Below are 15,808 nucleotides of genomic sequence, written 5' to 3'. Positions count from 1 at the left end.
CAAAGTCAGGTGATAGAAGGTAAGAACAAAATGGCGACAAAAGCTCTATACATGTTGGTGTATCAACAAATCAAATGATCAAAATGAGGAACATTCGTTCAGACGTTGTTCACTACGAAATACAAACAAACGAGAAGCAGTCTTTCTCTATCCTGCTACTTCATAACAGTCTAAATAAAAAAGAATAAATCGAATAATTTGTCAAATCCTGGAGGCCAAGGGTCAAACATGAATGTTTGGTAGTAATTTAAAAAGTCTGAATGGAAAAGTAGTACACTTGCTGAAGATTATAAATCTTGGAAACGGATTTCTGTTTATTTCTGTTTGTTTCTTGGAGTCTGTTTGTTTCTGTTTGTTTTACTCGTCACTCCTTGATATTATAGAATGCTTACCCAAAATTTTATCTTACCTAAGTAACTCTGAACCCTTTCACAATGTCGTTTATACTTTTTGGTATTTATAATACCCACGTATTTATTGGTCACTTTGTTATGAACTAGTGCCCTTAAGTCTGAATGATGATTTCTGTCATACCAACCTATTTTTTTGTTGTTTTATTTAAATATCCTTTTTCATTAAAGGGCTACTAACAAATTGATTTTTGAACAGGGAAATGGAGTCCTACTTAAAACCATATCAAGAAAATGAGTTAATACTCTCACATTGATTAGCCCCCAATTCTGAAAAAATACATTCGTGGAAATATTTATTACCAACGACAGGCCATGCTTTTGTCTGAAAGGTTTCACGGGCTGAGCGTGAAACATAGCACAAGTAAAGCTTTCCTTCTTACTTAATATTTTCAATATTTTGCTTCTTCATCTCCTATTATCATTAATCCAGATTCTAGAATGTGTGCATCTAGCTGCGGAACATCCCTTACACTGAAAATAATTAAATTTACTTCCTTGAAATAGCTAGGTACACTCTTCAGGACCTATACCGACTAAATATTCTGGTTAGAAATACTTGAGAGCTTTTTAAGAAATTTCAATTTATGTATTTCTTTATTATACAAAAGCAGTACATGAGTTACCTTTTGAAATTCGCAACCTAAACAACTATATGCCAACCAATTAAAATCATGCGTGATGTCCAAATACACAAGTTGTCTTGCCTTCCTTTAAACTCTGGTTTCGCCATCAGTCTGCTTTGTCATGAATCTTCTCCCTTGGGTCCTAAATCCTTCATCTAATGGGCCCTCTGTCCTCCTTTAGGGAACTGGGTCCTTCCTTACGCACCTTGGTTCTAACATCACGAGTTCACGTTTCATTGCATGCAGACTTCCGTATATAAAATTAAGTATGACTTTTTAAGTAGATTACTTCAATTAGAAATAAAATTGGCTAACTGTGTTATTATACGCTCCATAGTAGATTGGTAGATGATATACGAGAAATACATGTAATTTCATTCCAAGGGGATGTGTGGAGAAGATAGCATGCTGTAAACACGTGAATGTATTTCAATAAACGCCGATGTTTGGTTTAAAAACATTAGCAATTTGAGATTGTTAGAAACCTAAACGATAGATTTATTTTTATAAATCTACTGCTTTTTATTTGGGCAAAGGTTATAGGTAGCATAAGTTTGAAACGAGAGAATGTCTGTGCAAGGTGCAACGGAAGAAGAAAACGTACAAAAAGGCAATCATAAAGATAGTTCCACAGTTTTGCTTGGTGGAAAACACGACATAGTTCGAAGGGGCAGGTACGAAAAAGAAAGTATTATACTAAGAACACACAGTGGAAACAGACTTTATCTTTTCTTTCTCGGTAATTCAAAGAAGGATATATCTGAATACAGCAGTGTAGAAATCTTAGGAGTAGCGTTTAAGCACGTGTTTTGGGTAGTGTTATGTTCAATTCCAGTTGTCATGTTAATGAGTACCATAGCATTTGCATACTCAAAAATTTCATTTACAAATAATTGCAAAGAAAATACAACATGTTCGTATTACAAATCAGCAGTCTTGTTGTATGGAACTAACGTGTCATGTGCGGTGAGTGAATTTTGATATTTGCGGAATTCCTTTCATTTTCTACTCTTATATTGTGTTATGAACTTTCGGCTGTAAATCGATCCTAGAAATTGCTTAAAAATCATAATATATTATTTTTTTACTATTATTATCAGTCTTGCTTTTAAGAACCACAGGATAGGAATTACTGTCTCAGGTAATCTTAGATATAAGCACACATTTCCTTGACACTAAAATATTAAGGAAGGTATAGAGTATATATTTATAGAGTGTATACAGATACAGTATATTTCAAAATTACTACGTAGTGGGTTTGCTTTTCCTTTCTAGTTTATTGACTCATTAAAAGCAGTACTTGTGGCATCTTGTATTGTACGAGACATGGTGGTACTGAGAAAGAATATGTTAAAGGTTATGATACCAGTATTTTTATTGGTGCTCCTTCTATACAGCGTATTATATTACTACTCTATATCAATTTGGTATTATTATATTGATGTTGGAATCACAGAAGCATTATTTTTTACAACCTTTACTTTATCTTTTTATCATATCTCTAAATATTACGATATGAGTTTCCTGAACATTGCGAAAAGATTTATTTTTCCAATATTATCTGGTGTGTTAGGAATCGGATTTACAGAAATATATTTAAGTAAGAAATTTGCAGAAGCATCAAGATATGAGAGATATGTCATTCGTTTGGTGATATATCCTTTGCTGGTTGATTTGATTTTAAATTTCCAAGAGTACGGAGCACGTCAATTTTTAAAAACAGAACATTTTACAGTTCATGGGTTATCACACTTCGTTTATGTAGCGCAAGTAGCATTTGGTATACTTGGAAGGTATATGACAACGACTTCTGGAAGTTTGACCAACGTTGCTATTGTTTCTGGTCTTATTGCTGTCAAAGACATTATCATGCATCGTGCGTGTCGATTCCAGTGTTGGCTCGGATATTACCTGAGAAGACTGTTTAAATTGAAAGATATAAATGATGATCATGGCACATTTGAAGATTGGTTTTATAATGAAGATTATAGAAATTTTAGATCTTGTATATTAAACAATGACTTTGTTCATGAATTAATCAGTATGTACTTTATTCGTATATTATCGAAATTACACTTCCCGCGTGCTTCCGGCGTAGTAGTATAAATCAATACCTAGTCTGTTAAAAAATAAGAAGGGAGCAATAAGACTTGCTTAAAAAATCGGCTAATCAAATATCAGCAAATTCTTGTATTTTTAGGTTATCAGACTTTTGTTGCTTTTAATTTGAGAGCTACATATGGTGCTAAAGAACTTAAAGTCCCAAAAAAATAGAAACTAAAAACGATATCATACTAAAACATTTTGCCACTATTCGATAAAATAATGTTAACATAGTCAGCTCTTTAGCAGTGTTAGATAATAAAATGGCCTTCCAATTGGGCTGTTGGTGTAGGCTTTAGTGGCTTGACGAGAGTCGAGCTAATAAGGATTTTAATGTTTATGAAAGCTGAAACAAAAATAATATCTTAATTTTTTTTAAAACAACACTGTCCATCTAAAAAAATTTTTGCACATCGAGACTTGTTTTATATGCAAAATTATTTATTCTTTTAGAGGTATTCACTGCCTTCTTGACGCAAGTAAATACAGAACTTTGTTTTAAATCCAGCCTCTGTATCTTTTCTTGCTTTTTTGTCAAAACAAACGTTCGATTTTACTGATTTTCACAGACTGTTGTTTGTTTAATCATTAAAAAATAAACTGAATAATAAGCGAGGGTTTCATGATTTTAGAAGATTGCAGTTTCGAAGTAGCAAATTTGTATCATTTTTCTTCTTTATCATATCCTTTTAGATGTTTTCTCTATTTTAATGTTGTATGCCAATTGGATATTCTTGTTTAAAATGTCGTGTTAAAAAGTAGAGAACATCGTTATCTTGTGAAAATATATATTTATTTTTAGCTGCATTTACTGTGCCGATGCTTGTGGTATCATTCAGACAACATAGAGCATTGTTTAATTTTGATTACGACTACCTTACGGACGATGCTGGAAATATTAACATGGATTTTTTTTTCAAGCAAGAAGCAATACAACTTTTATTCCTGCTTTTTTCATTTATCGCCATAACATATATCGAAGCAAGATTTAACAGATTGGATTTAAGAATATTGTATCGAGAACGTGATTGGTTGCAAGAAATTTCGCAATTTGTAATATATATATGGGGGATTTACCTGTGTTTGTCATCCGTTCGTTTGCTACCAAATTACTTTCAATGCACCAACAATTATATATGTCATTGTAATGTTGATATTGATAAAAAGACTCGTGGTTGTATTGGATGAATAGTTGACAATTTCTTTTGATGACATTTAACTTGAGTCTTTAGAAAGCTGACATTATGTATTCGCTGCTTTTTTATTGATTCAAATTTTGTAACATTCCAGAAATGTTTTTTCATTTTTTTAGACTTTATTTGATTTAATGAATGGTGAATTAATTTTTTTCTATTTGTTGATAGACATTAAATTTTTGAATGTGTCTGTTTTTCTAGCAGTTCTTATAGAAAAATATATTAACAGAACATAAAGAATTTTTTTTATATTTTTTCTGCACTTTGCTTTTCCAAATTTTGTTAAAAAGGATGTTCCATCCAATAAAAATATTAGGAAGATAAACTACTATTTCCGTTTATTTCATATTAATCCCAAGTTTTTGCCATGTGTGTACATGAACTAAAAAAATAACAGGTTGAATAGAAAGTGGAAAAATTCACTCTATTAAGAGGTTGAACAATGGCTGAGACATATTTGGATAGTCATCAATGATCATTTTGTAAATAATTTTTTTTATGCGTGTGTTTCATGTGTAGCTTAATATAGAAATTATTACTAGGGTTTAAAGGTTTTTTGATGATGTCCTCTGTCCGTCGATTCCGAGCAATTTTGACCCCAGATGGTTCCCAGTTACCCAGGTAGGACTTGAGATCAGTTATGTTTATCTGTTATCTTATATGGCTTCAAGGTTATAAGTGCAATACGCTGAATTCAGTATTGCTTTTTATTTCTTTTTTCAAATCTCGTGAACAAACCTGCATAATTAGGGAGGTGAAAAGCTACGGGGATATATATCTCAATATACAAAAAGATGTTTTTACAAATTTGTTAAGCAGTTTCCTTCACTTTAAAGAGCTTGAAACAAAAACCAAAATATATAGAATCGTATGCATCGGCGATCTTTATTTCGCATCTCGACAGAAGACGATATTTACTAGTTTTTAGGAGGGTTTTTTTTCTCCAACGCGTAGGTAACCAATGACGATGTCTAGTTTTTATAAATAGCCAATCAGCAAGTTTTTCCCGGAATATGAAACATTCTGAAAGCTTTTGTATTCTAAAAGTTTTTTTTATATTTGTTTTTATATGTTTCTACATGTTAAGATAAATACTGTCAGGTTTTTTAGTCCAGTACAAATCTTGAACTAATCTATTTTAATATCTTGGCTACCAACATAGGTTTCGAGAGAGCATTCTAAAAGGTCAACTAGCTAGCTAGCTAACCTTATTATTTAGTTGAGTACAAGAGCCTTTTATTCTAGCCAGCATTATTTATTTTCGTTTTATTTCCACCAGCCTGAGTTTTACTAAGCTGTAGGCTATCTAGCTCTCAACTATCTCTGGATAAAAAGTGAAAGTAGCTACATACAGCTAGCTGCAACACGATTGTCAAATCTTTTTGATACTAAATGCAGTTTGGTACGTACACTTTATACTGTAATATAAAGTATTGGCAAAAGTCTAAAGTTTATTGATTTAATGAGAGAACAGTTTTTGATACTTGGTGTTTATTTTTTATCCGCAATTAATTTGTAACCACATCCTGTAGGATGTGTTTTTATTTACACTGACAACTTTGCAAATGTCACGAAAACTTATTCTGCAAAATAAAAGGCTGTGTTTTTATTTAAACGGAAGTAGCCAAGTTTTTTTAAAAAAAGAGTATTACGCCTATACGCATATGCGACCTGGTTTACCTGTAATGAGCGCTCAGCTCAGTCTCACGATTAATTTTTGAATTTTCCCGAACAATTCTTTCCAAAAATAAAAAAAGTTAGCAAACTGTTTTTGTTAAGACAGGGTCATAGTAAAAACAGTTGGCCAATGTTAAGGGGAAGTTATTTTTTGAAAAATATATTTACCAGAAACTCTAAGGTTATGGGCGCTTCACTTGATTTACGACATACTTCATACCTGTACTAAATTGGTCCACCTGGATATGTGGCACAGTTTACGGATCTTATTAAGTACTCCCCGAGTCGTTTAACGCCGAATCACACAGTTACATGTGGCTTAAGTCGGTGTTTAGATGTCCGGTTCCCCGGCTAGTCCTATATTGATAGCCGTATATTGTCTGTCTATCAAGACAAATTAATTAAATTAAATTGAGATCAGCTTTAACGAAGACTCGCAAATTATAATTGCGGGGGGGGGACTGTTTTAGCTGGATACGTTAAGACAGGATTTGTTTTGTATTTTTATTTAAATCGAAGTAAAGTGATTGCTTTAGATGGACTATGTAATACAAACTGTTGACTGTTCTTTTCTCTTTCAACAGATATAGCAAGGTTTTAAAAAGGGTTACATTCCGTCTGAACTGGCAAAAAATTTTAAGAATCTTTCGCCTGAATGGGCACACTGCATGAGGCACCCAACTATGGCAATAAATTTTTAAACTTTTCTGGGAAATTATTCGAACACAGTATTATTCACAGTAAAGTGTGTTTTTCCTGTTTTCTCTAATGTGTAGATGTTATGGTAAACTGGTACATAAATAGTAGGTTTTAAAAGATTTTTGATGACCTGATGAACCTGTCGAAACGAGAGGTTTGATCCAACTTAGGATAATTGGCCCAATTGTGGTTCCAGGTGCCACCTAGTTAACAAAGTGGGAGTTGATGTCAGTTATTTCTACCTACTTTCAACTTATTATAGTTCAAATTTTTAAGTGCAAAGTCAGGGCTTTAGTTATTTTAAAAACAATCCTAACGTCCAAAGTCATTAAGTAGAAAATCAGACATATTTTGTCGCGTATTTTTAATGTAAAAAAAATATATAAATTTACAAAGCACCTCACAAACACACAGGATTTATTATAGGATGTTCATTACATGGCCTGTGAAGAAATTCACTTAAGCAGAATAATAAGAACAGTTAGCAACGTTAACAACGTTACATACGCAGGTATTTTTTGAGTGATATGGAAGCAATGCTTCTATATAAAGTACTTATCACTAACTTTACCTATGTAAGCAAAAAGAATATTATTACTCTCTAGCCTTCAATAATCGCGGGAGTTGGAATAGCAATACATTATTTCAAAATATTTAAATAGTATAGTTTCAGATTAAAAAAGGACGGATGCTGGAATAGCTGGGAAATTGTTGGAAAAGAACACTATTTTAGATATCTACCCAAAAATATTTTTTTTAAAAAAACGACAATAGAAGAGTGCTATTATCTCGAAATACTGCACTTGAAGCTAAAGAAGGGTTTTTCTCGCCTACAAGGTTATTCAAACTTAACTGTAGTAACGTTAGACGTGAGACATTAGTTATTTTTTTCTTGTTTAGTTTGTGAGAGGTGATTAAGGGAGTACGTAAGCGGACGTTTTCTAAAGGGTATAGTTGCACTCATTTTAAAAGGGTTACCATTCCGACTAACAAACTTCTAAGAAGCAAATGATTTTTCGGCTTTTGCAGGAAGACAAGAAAAGAAAAAAACAAAAAAAATATGTTTTTTTAAATTTTGCAGTTTTTTTCCTAATAAAGGAAGATGGACAACTTTTTTTTGAATTGCTAGCTGTTTATTTTGCACGCTAAATCTAACCTTGGAGAAAGGTTATAATCCTTATTTTATAAGGAAGTTTTTCATTTTGCAAAGTGAAAAAAAATATATTAACTTAGACAACTGGTGTGCTGTTATTCTAAACTTTGGTTCGCTTGAAATATCCTTAACAATTAGCTAGTTTACCCTCAAAGAACGATTTAATGAAATATACTTTGGATGTGCTATTCAACCAAAAATTTAATTTCAAAGTTTATTTAGAGTTTTATATATGTATCAAAACCATCGGTATCAATTACATTACCTGGCATCCAATCTGAAAAACGAACTCTTGCGAAGTAACAAAAGGAAAGTTCCAAAAGAAAAATTATATATTAGATTTTTAAACTTTTGAAATAAGCCTTTTTCAATTTTATGATTAGTCGTAATAGCGGAAAATCAAAAGATTGCATTAAAACGAGGTAATCTTAGATAAAGTTCAGGACACCTATAAAGAGATGTACGTATTACAAAAATTGTATATTTTTACCCATATTAATAATGTATTTATGGCAACTTTAGTATTGGCTAACTAGCAAATACAAGTACCTTCCAGGGGCGGATCTAGGAATTTTTTTTGGTTAGGCAAAATTTCATAGATTTTTTGGCAAAGTAATGTCAAGGGTTGTGGTGTTGTACGAGGTAAATCGGCCGTTTTGTGTTTTTGCTGTAAAAGGAACTAAAATTTTCCCAAAAGTAAGGTTTTTAGTTATTAAGAATCCTTCTAGATTAGAAACGAAAGTTTCTTTATAGCCAAACAAATAACAGTAACCCCCGTAGTTTTACCACTTTATCCTTGTTAAAACATGTGGATGGAAAATGCGTCCGGTTAGCAAATTCGATTTGAAACAGGGTTAGCGTTTCCATAATTTCTTTGAATCACATACTGGTATTAAGTATTTTAGCATCTTTTTTCGTTTTACGCACATAATACGAGAACAAGTAATAAGTTGGGGATTTGCTTCATTTCAAAACATGCAATAAGTCTAATAACTAACAATACAACAAAAAATTACATTACAAGACAATTTTAGGAATAGATAGTCAACAGTAGTGCAACGTAGAAATATTGTTTGGAAAATTATAGTCTGTGTTAAGAACCTGCAAATGCACAAAGAAAACCAGCATATAAAAGAATGAAAGATTTCCAGTTAGACTTACAGTGTAAGATCGCAACATATAATAAACGTGTACAAAAAGTATATAGTAATCACCTCTTCATGAAGTTAATACAGTTTAGCATTAGGGTTACTGGTGTAGTTTTGCACCAATTTCTATTAAGCATTAATTTTAATGCTATGAAATTCCCACAAGAGAAAGGCAGTTTATTAAGCCAGAAAAGAGTTAGAAATTAGAAAAATAACATCAAAACATTTAACATGTCTCATATTATTTACCCTTACATGTCCCTGTCAACTATGTTTAAAAAATATTTTAATACTGTAAAATCTTTAAGAAAGTTTTAGTAACTATAAGCCAATTATGAAGATTCTCATATAAAAAGCAACATATATACAAATCCTACTCATACCCATAAGTTGACATGACATTTGTTAGTTTACAGTCTGTAACAGAACGTTTTTTAACATGCAATTCTTGTTTCGATCTGTATATGTTTTACGTGAAAATCATTTCTATGATTTACTTGAATATTCACAAGTTATTTTGATTGATTTTTTTCACCAACTTTGTGGATTATACCAGATATATATCCATTGTTTACAGTTTTCCAATATTATAAGGATTCAGAACAAATCTTCTGTGTTATTTACTTGAATATTCATCATAGGTACCAGGGTGACATCAAAATACAAGTTATTTTGATTGATTTTTTTCACCTTCTTAGTTCCTCTTATGAAACACAACTTTGTGGATTATACCAGATATATATCTATTGTTTACAGTTTTCCAATATTATAAGGATTCAGAACAAATCTTCTGTGTTATTTACTTGAATATTCATCATAGGTACCAGGGTGACATCAAAATACAAGTTATTTTGATTGATTTTTTTCACCTTCTTAGTTCCTCTTATGAAACACAACTTTGTGGATTATACCAGATATATATCCATTGTTTACAGTTTTCCAATATTATAAGGATTAACAAATCTGTGTTCTTTTAATTGATGGTGATTTTCGTTGTTAGAAGAATATTCATCTTAGGTACCAGGGTGACATCAAAATATCTTATCCTAAAACAAAATTATATACGTTGTATTGCTCAGCAAGATGAGAATAAGAAATATTATAAAACAAACTTGGACTATTCTTAGATTAGGTATTGCTTCATTCTTTTGTTTTTAGCAATTTTATTACAATTAAAAGTAACATGGGAAAGTCAAAGAGATCTTCTCGTGTTCTTAAAAGTTTTAAAATGAGCAGTGGGATGTTGCATATAAAATGCACTGTTTAAAAGTTCCCACAAAGTCAAAGTTCTTAGGGACAATCACAATAAAAAAGTATATGCTAAGCGTATAAATTTGGCGGTGGGACGAGGTAGAATCCTTTGCCGTTTAATTATATCTCATACTGTATACATCGATTTCTTAGAGAACAGAAAGTATTAATAACTTTTAGTGTCTACCTGCTTAGCAGGGACACATGGCCGAGTGCTTATGGTTTCAAGGACTGACAACATTCAAAGATTACCTTTTCTGATTTGATGTTTAGGGGAGGGAAAGGGGATCTGCAGATCTATTAACATTTAGCTTGGACTTTTGCGTTCATGAAAGAGCTGTCCCTTAGTTATCTTACAAGAATGTATTCTCTCCCTAACAGAAACAAAGATACACAGTTGCATAAACGGCTACACAAAGCCTACACGAAGCCAGTGACCCTTAAGACGTTAAAGGAAAAAAACTAACAAAATTCCAACTAATACACATACAGGTAGCTAGTAATACTCTATACCGAATTTAACATACACATCAAAACATCTCTCGACCGCCAAGACAGTGTTGACATAAATTGGCTCAGTTAGCTATCTCGTTTAGCATTGGGCTTTTATGTTTATAAACAATGCATTTGATCAAGGCCAAGTTAAAACCTTTTGTTTTGATAAGAAAAAGATTTAAATTACACGTTTTGTAAGAACATCTGGTGGTTTACCACTTTTAAGAATAGTTCTTGACACAAAAGTGCCTAAAATTCAGGAGCAGCTAAAACTAAAATATTTCAAGTATTACTGAATTTATTGTCTCTTGCAGAGGAAGATAAAGGTTTGGTTTGAGACAACAACACGGCACACGTGGCCAAAATACTTCTCTCCAGCATTTCCAATCCTTTCAATATCTGAAAAGGTTTCCAAATTCAAAACTTCTTTATTTAACTTAGGTGGCATACAATTGCTTTAATATTCTAGACATTTGAAGTGCTCCCTGCAATTGGACCTGATCCAGGTAAACCATGTTGAAAAAGAAACATCCACTCCATGTAACCGTACCCGTGGTCGTTTTAGGCGTTTAAACTTTAAAACCCACGGACGTTTTAGGCGTTTTTTCTTCACATTCCAGAATTTCATTCATTGGAACTTGAAAACCCGCGGACGTTTTAGGCGTTTTTTCTTCCATCTGTGATTTTCATTCATTCGGAACTTTAAAACCCGCGGACGTTTTAGGCGAATAGACATTTTGCCTAAAGATCGCCCCGGGTTTGCTTATTTGAGTAAAATAAAACACGCACGCCGCGCATCGTCATAGTCGAAATCGGCGGATGCCAAAAATAAATTGATAAAAATAATTTAGTTTTTTTTATAGATTATTCTATCTATAGAGAATTTTTTTTCTAGTTCACAAAACTAGGCTTAGGCAATTGCCTAGGCTGCCTAACCCTAGATCCGCCCCTGCCTTCCCTATTCTTCCAAAAATGCTTGCACTTTTTCAGTATAGTTTACTGAATCTGCGACGGAGTTACGTAAAAAAAAAGTTTCACTGCGCATGCCTGACTCAGGGTAAAACCTTTTCTCGTCTTCCCACCGACGCGAAAATGCACATTTTGAGGTTGTGTGTAGAAAGTCTTTGCAATGGAGAAAATAGAAAAGAAAAAACGACAGTAACTTCTTAGATACTTTAAATTTTGTATATTAATTCACACTATTATTCTACCAGTATCTCGAAATGTTTTAGCAGCGTTTTCTCAAGTCTGAGAAGATATTGTTTTTCAAAAAGTTTGTTTTGTGTTTTTATATTTTTCCTCACCAAAAGCAAGCAAACGTGTCCTTAGCCCAGCTTATACCTAGCCAGCTACCAATTTTATTGCTTAAATATATAGTTAAAAAAAATTCATTCAAATTTGTTCTGATCATGCCTCCACAAAAACACTGTATCAAGCTTATTTTTTGTTTTGACTACCAGCTCTATATACTCCATGTTTGAGTCATAAAGCAAGATACGTATGTTTTATTATTTTAGGCCATCAATGACATGGACCCCAGAGCACGATGAGCTCTTGATTCGAGAAATTCTAACTGTGTAGCCTTACAAATATAAACATGATACGCCAAAGCGTGGCAATGTCTGGCACCAAATAGCAGATATATTAAATGATATCGATGATCCCAAATTCAGAGTAAATCAACGAGCTGTCAGGGATAGGTACTCGGCATTAGAGAAGGCATTTAAAAAAAAATTGGCAAGGAGAAAATGCTAGTGGAATTTCACCACCTGAGTTGACAGATCTGGAAATTGCAATTCAAGATATTATCGATAAGTTTAATGATTTATCTATCTAAATTACTGGTTCAGAAAATGCTGATAGTGGAAGAAAATCTGCTGAAGAAATGCGTCAAGTTTAGAAACCTTCACCGAAACGAAAATATGAAATGCTACTTCTGACGATGAAAGCCCAAAAGGAGCATTAAAGCGCCGAGCAAATGCTACTGAAACAATAAGTTTTTTAAAAATAAAATACAGGAGCTTGCAGGACAACGACAACTTATGGCAGATCAGCTAAAGGTATTAACTTTATAAACCAAATTAAAAATTGTCAAAAAGCTGGCTGTATCTGTCTAGTTGTAGTTTTTGTTAGCTAGGGCTCACACTCGCAACTGGGTCATTCATATATATCGTAGCCTTATTCATACAGTAATCAGATTTATAGGTGGGCAAGTGCCCAGATGCTAAAAATAGGATCATAAAAACTCATTTCTAATATCACTCAACTTCAAAAAACATCAAACAGCGCAGTTCGAACACCAACTTAACCTTAAAAATTGCTACGCCTCAATTTTGCATGGGAATAATTTTAATCTTTAAAGTAAAGCTGTGAAAAATAAAATAAAATAATATACTGCGGTTAAAAAAAAACAAATTTAATGGAAAATAACTTTTAAACAAATTTAGTGACTTTAACTGTTTTCGTCAAATATTTTCGGTTAACAATTTTTTCTTATTTCAATGTACCAAAATTACTATGCTATCACAAAATTGTAAAAGTGGACCTTGCCTAAATTTATTCTTGCATTTTACCAAAATTAAGAACACAGTAATACGTGTAACATGCTATTATATATATATATCCCTTCCTAGCTAGTTATTGATTTCCGTCGCCGCTATGCGAAAAGGAATCTTTAAAATCGCCTGATGGGAGATAGATATAATTTTAGATAGAGCGAGACAGCACAGAGCCCGGACTCTGTTAAGTTTTTGTCCAGGCTAAACGCTCGGAAAATTCCATTTTTTCGAAAGCCAATGAAGATGCTTTATTTTAATCTCTGTCAATTAAATGACCAATCTGAACAGATAGTGTACTCTTCGTGTGGCCAGAACATTCCGTGTGCGTCCATGACTAAAAGTGCTTACATTTTGCTGGTCGCCCCTTACTGGTCTTTTTGGTTTGGTCGTATATATGTATATATATTCTATATTATTTTGTCTATTATTTCCAGGAAAGGTCATAGCTTAGATAGGCAGTCCTAGTCCAGGGCTATGGTAGCATTCACTCACCAATATTGAATTGCCGCCAAGGGGAATCGAACCCTGTTCTCCCGCACAAAGTGCCAGAGTTATAACCGCCGAGCTATGGCGCCAATATTACAATAGAGACAATATTTAAACAACCTGGTTTTAATGCAGTTTATGGTAAAATTGTATTCATGTTTCTTATTTTTAAAACGTACTTTCTTTTTCAGGTCAGCTGTTATCAAACCATGCACCACCAGCATTTTCAAAAAATTTTCAACTAGAGAGTAAATTTTGAAGGCCTTAAATACTGAAATGCTAATATGTATTTATTGCTGAATTAATAAACATGAACTACTTCATCATTCAAATTGAGCTCGTTCAGAAGTTATTATATTCGAATCGTCAAGTTTTTACGTAGCAAGATTATTGTATTCTGGAATTTCCAAAATTTTCCCTGTTCACATTTAAAAATATCCAGTTAAAGTTTTAACTGTTATTTTAGAATACTTCATATAGCTATGTAAAATTTTATTTTTTATTTATTGAATTGTATTTTTAAATAGTTGAGAATCGTGATACTCGTGATTTGTTTACCCCATAATTCTCCGTTTTCAACGTCTATTTTAAATTTCAAAATCTTTCAGGCTAATGACGGAAATCTTAAAGCCGCAGGGCTTCTTGTTAATATTTATATACAATAATTTCTAACGAAAAGTCAAAGCCAGTCATTATAATGTTGAAGTGTGTATTTTATTTTCAATCGATTTCATCTGTACTCTTTTTTAAGTAGCTATAGTTAGCTATACTTTGCAAATAGATCCTTTATTAAATGCTCTTCCACGTTAATCCATGTCAAACTTGCAGATCCATATATAGCTAGCTAAGCTATAGATGACTTGCTTAGGTGAATTTTTCTGTTTTTACTTTTTTGGCAGGCAAAATAAAGCAATTCAATTGGCTAATAATTCTTTTTAGAAGATCTGATTGGTTAAAAAACTATTTGCCTGCCGAAAATAATGTAAACAAAGCTTATAACAAGTCATCTATAGCTTACTGTAAAAAAACTTCATTTAAGTCTTTCTATAGCGAGCTGTAATTTTTACTTCTTCTTGCCAAAGTGCACTGATAATAATAGAATAGTGTTTCTTTTTAACCATTACTTTATTCCTCACAACACAAAATGTATGGTATATGTAGCTAGCTTGCAACAGGAAGCTAACCCCTAAAACCAACATCAACAATATGTCCTCTCTATAAAAGTCAGTAATTTAATTTTTCTTCGATTCCAACATCTTACCCATGTCAATATACCACAAAGAGGGTTAGCAACACCATTTAAACGTGTTATTAAAAAGCAAAACGTCAGTTAAATATTAGTTAAAGAAACATCAGGCAGGATTTTGCATTTCTGCCTCTTTTTGCAGCACTAACCAGAATAGTTGTGAAAAACTGACCATGAAAATTATTTGGGCCATCAAGACAAATGAAAACAAGCGAAAAATTTGTCCCTACAAAGCGTTCACTAGCGCCCAGACCTGCGCGGTATGAAACTCCGTAATTGATAATGACACAATTACAATTCCAACAACAACAGTCACAACTGTTTGCAGCTTTAGTAGATAAATTGACAAAATAAACATTAAAAAAATAACTTTATTTTTGCTTTATATTCATGTACAGTGTTTAAAAAGTTATTTATAAACATTGCTATAGTCAAATGATTGTTTCTTTCCTTCACTGAAAATAGTTGAATATGTCAGGAGGGTCAATGACAAAGAAATTTGAGGTAGTGTTTTTGTACAGACAACTATGAGCATTTTTCATCAATGCACAACATATATACATTTTTCCAATGGAGCGAAGACCAATTTTCAGATTCTTTTTGTATTCCAAAAAAGCAAAGTAGTTTATAATACCACCGAACACCCATTCCACAGAAACGCGCACTTGACTCATTGCTTTGTTGTATAATTTTTGGTTCTGATTAAGACCTGTATTACGTCTAAATAGGGCTTGAAGATGAACTCTCAAGGGATATGCAG

At 32.6% G+C, this 15,808-nt stretch overlaps 1 protein-coding gene across 2 annotated transcripts; it reads left to right on the top strand.

The window, feature by feature from the left end:
* Nucleotides 1–1,422: 1,422 nt before the first annotated feature.
* Nucleotides 1,423–4,428, top strand: LOC130655309 (uncharacterized). Of its 2 annotated transcripts, XM_057458047.1 has the most exons (4): nt 1,423–2,002; nt 2,312–3,077; nt 3,593–3,618; nt 3,942–4,259. In XM_057458047.1, exons 1-4 carry the CDS (start codon nt 1,604–1,606, stop codon nt 4,107–4,109), a joined length of 1,359 nt encoding a protein of 452 aa, XP_057314030.1. In that variant the 5' UTR covers nt 1,423–1,603; the 3' UTR covers nt 4,110–4,259. The 2 variants fall into 2 exon arrangements, with proteins under 2 accessions (XP_057314030.1, XP_057314029.1); XM_057458046.1 differs by lacking the exon at nt 3,593–3,618 and having other exon boundaries at nt 1,443–2,002; nt 3,942–4,428.
* The last annotated feature ends 11,380 nt before the right edge of the window (nt 4,429–15,808 follow it).

The sequence above is a fragment of the Hydractinia symbiolongicarpus genome, chromosome 8 (genome assembly GCF_029227915.1).
Source record: "Hydractinia symbiolongicarpus strain clone_291-10 chromosome 8, HSymV2.1, whole genome shotgun sequence".
Lineage (NCBI taxonomy): Eukaryota > Metazoa > Cnidaria > Hydrozoa > Anthoathecata > Hydractiniidae > Hydractinia > Hydractinia symbiolongicarpus.
Note: the sequence above shows the minus strand (reverse complement) of the source record. Positions and strands in the feature narration are given on the sequence as shown.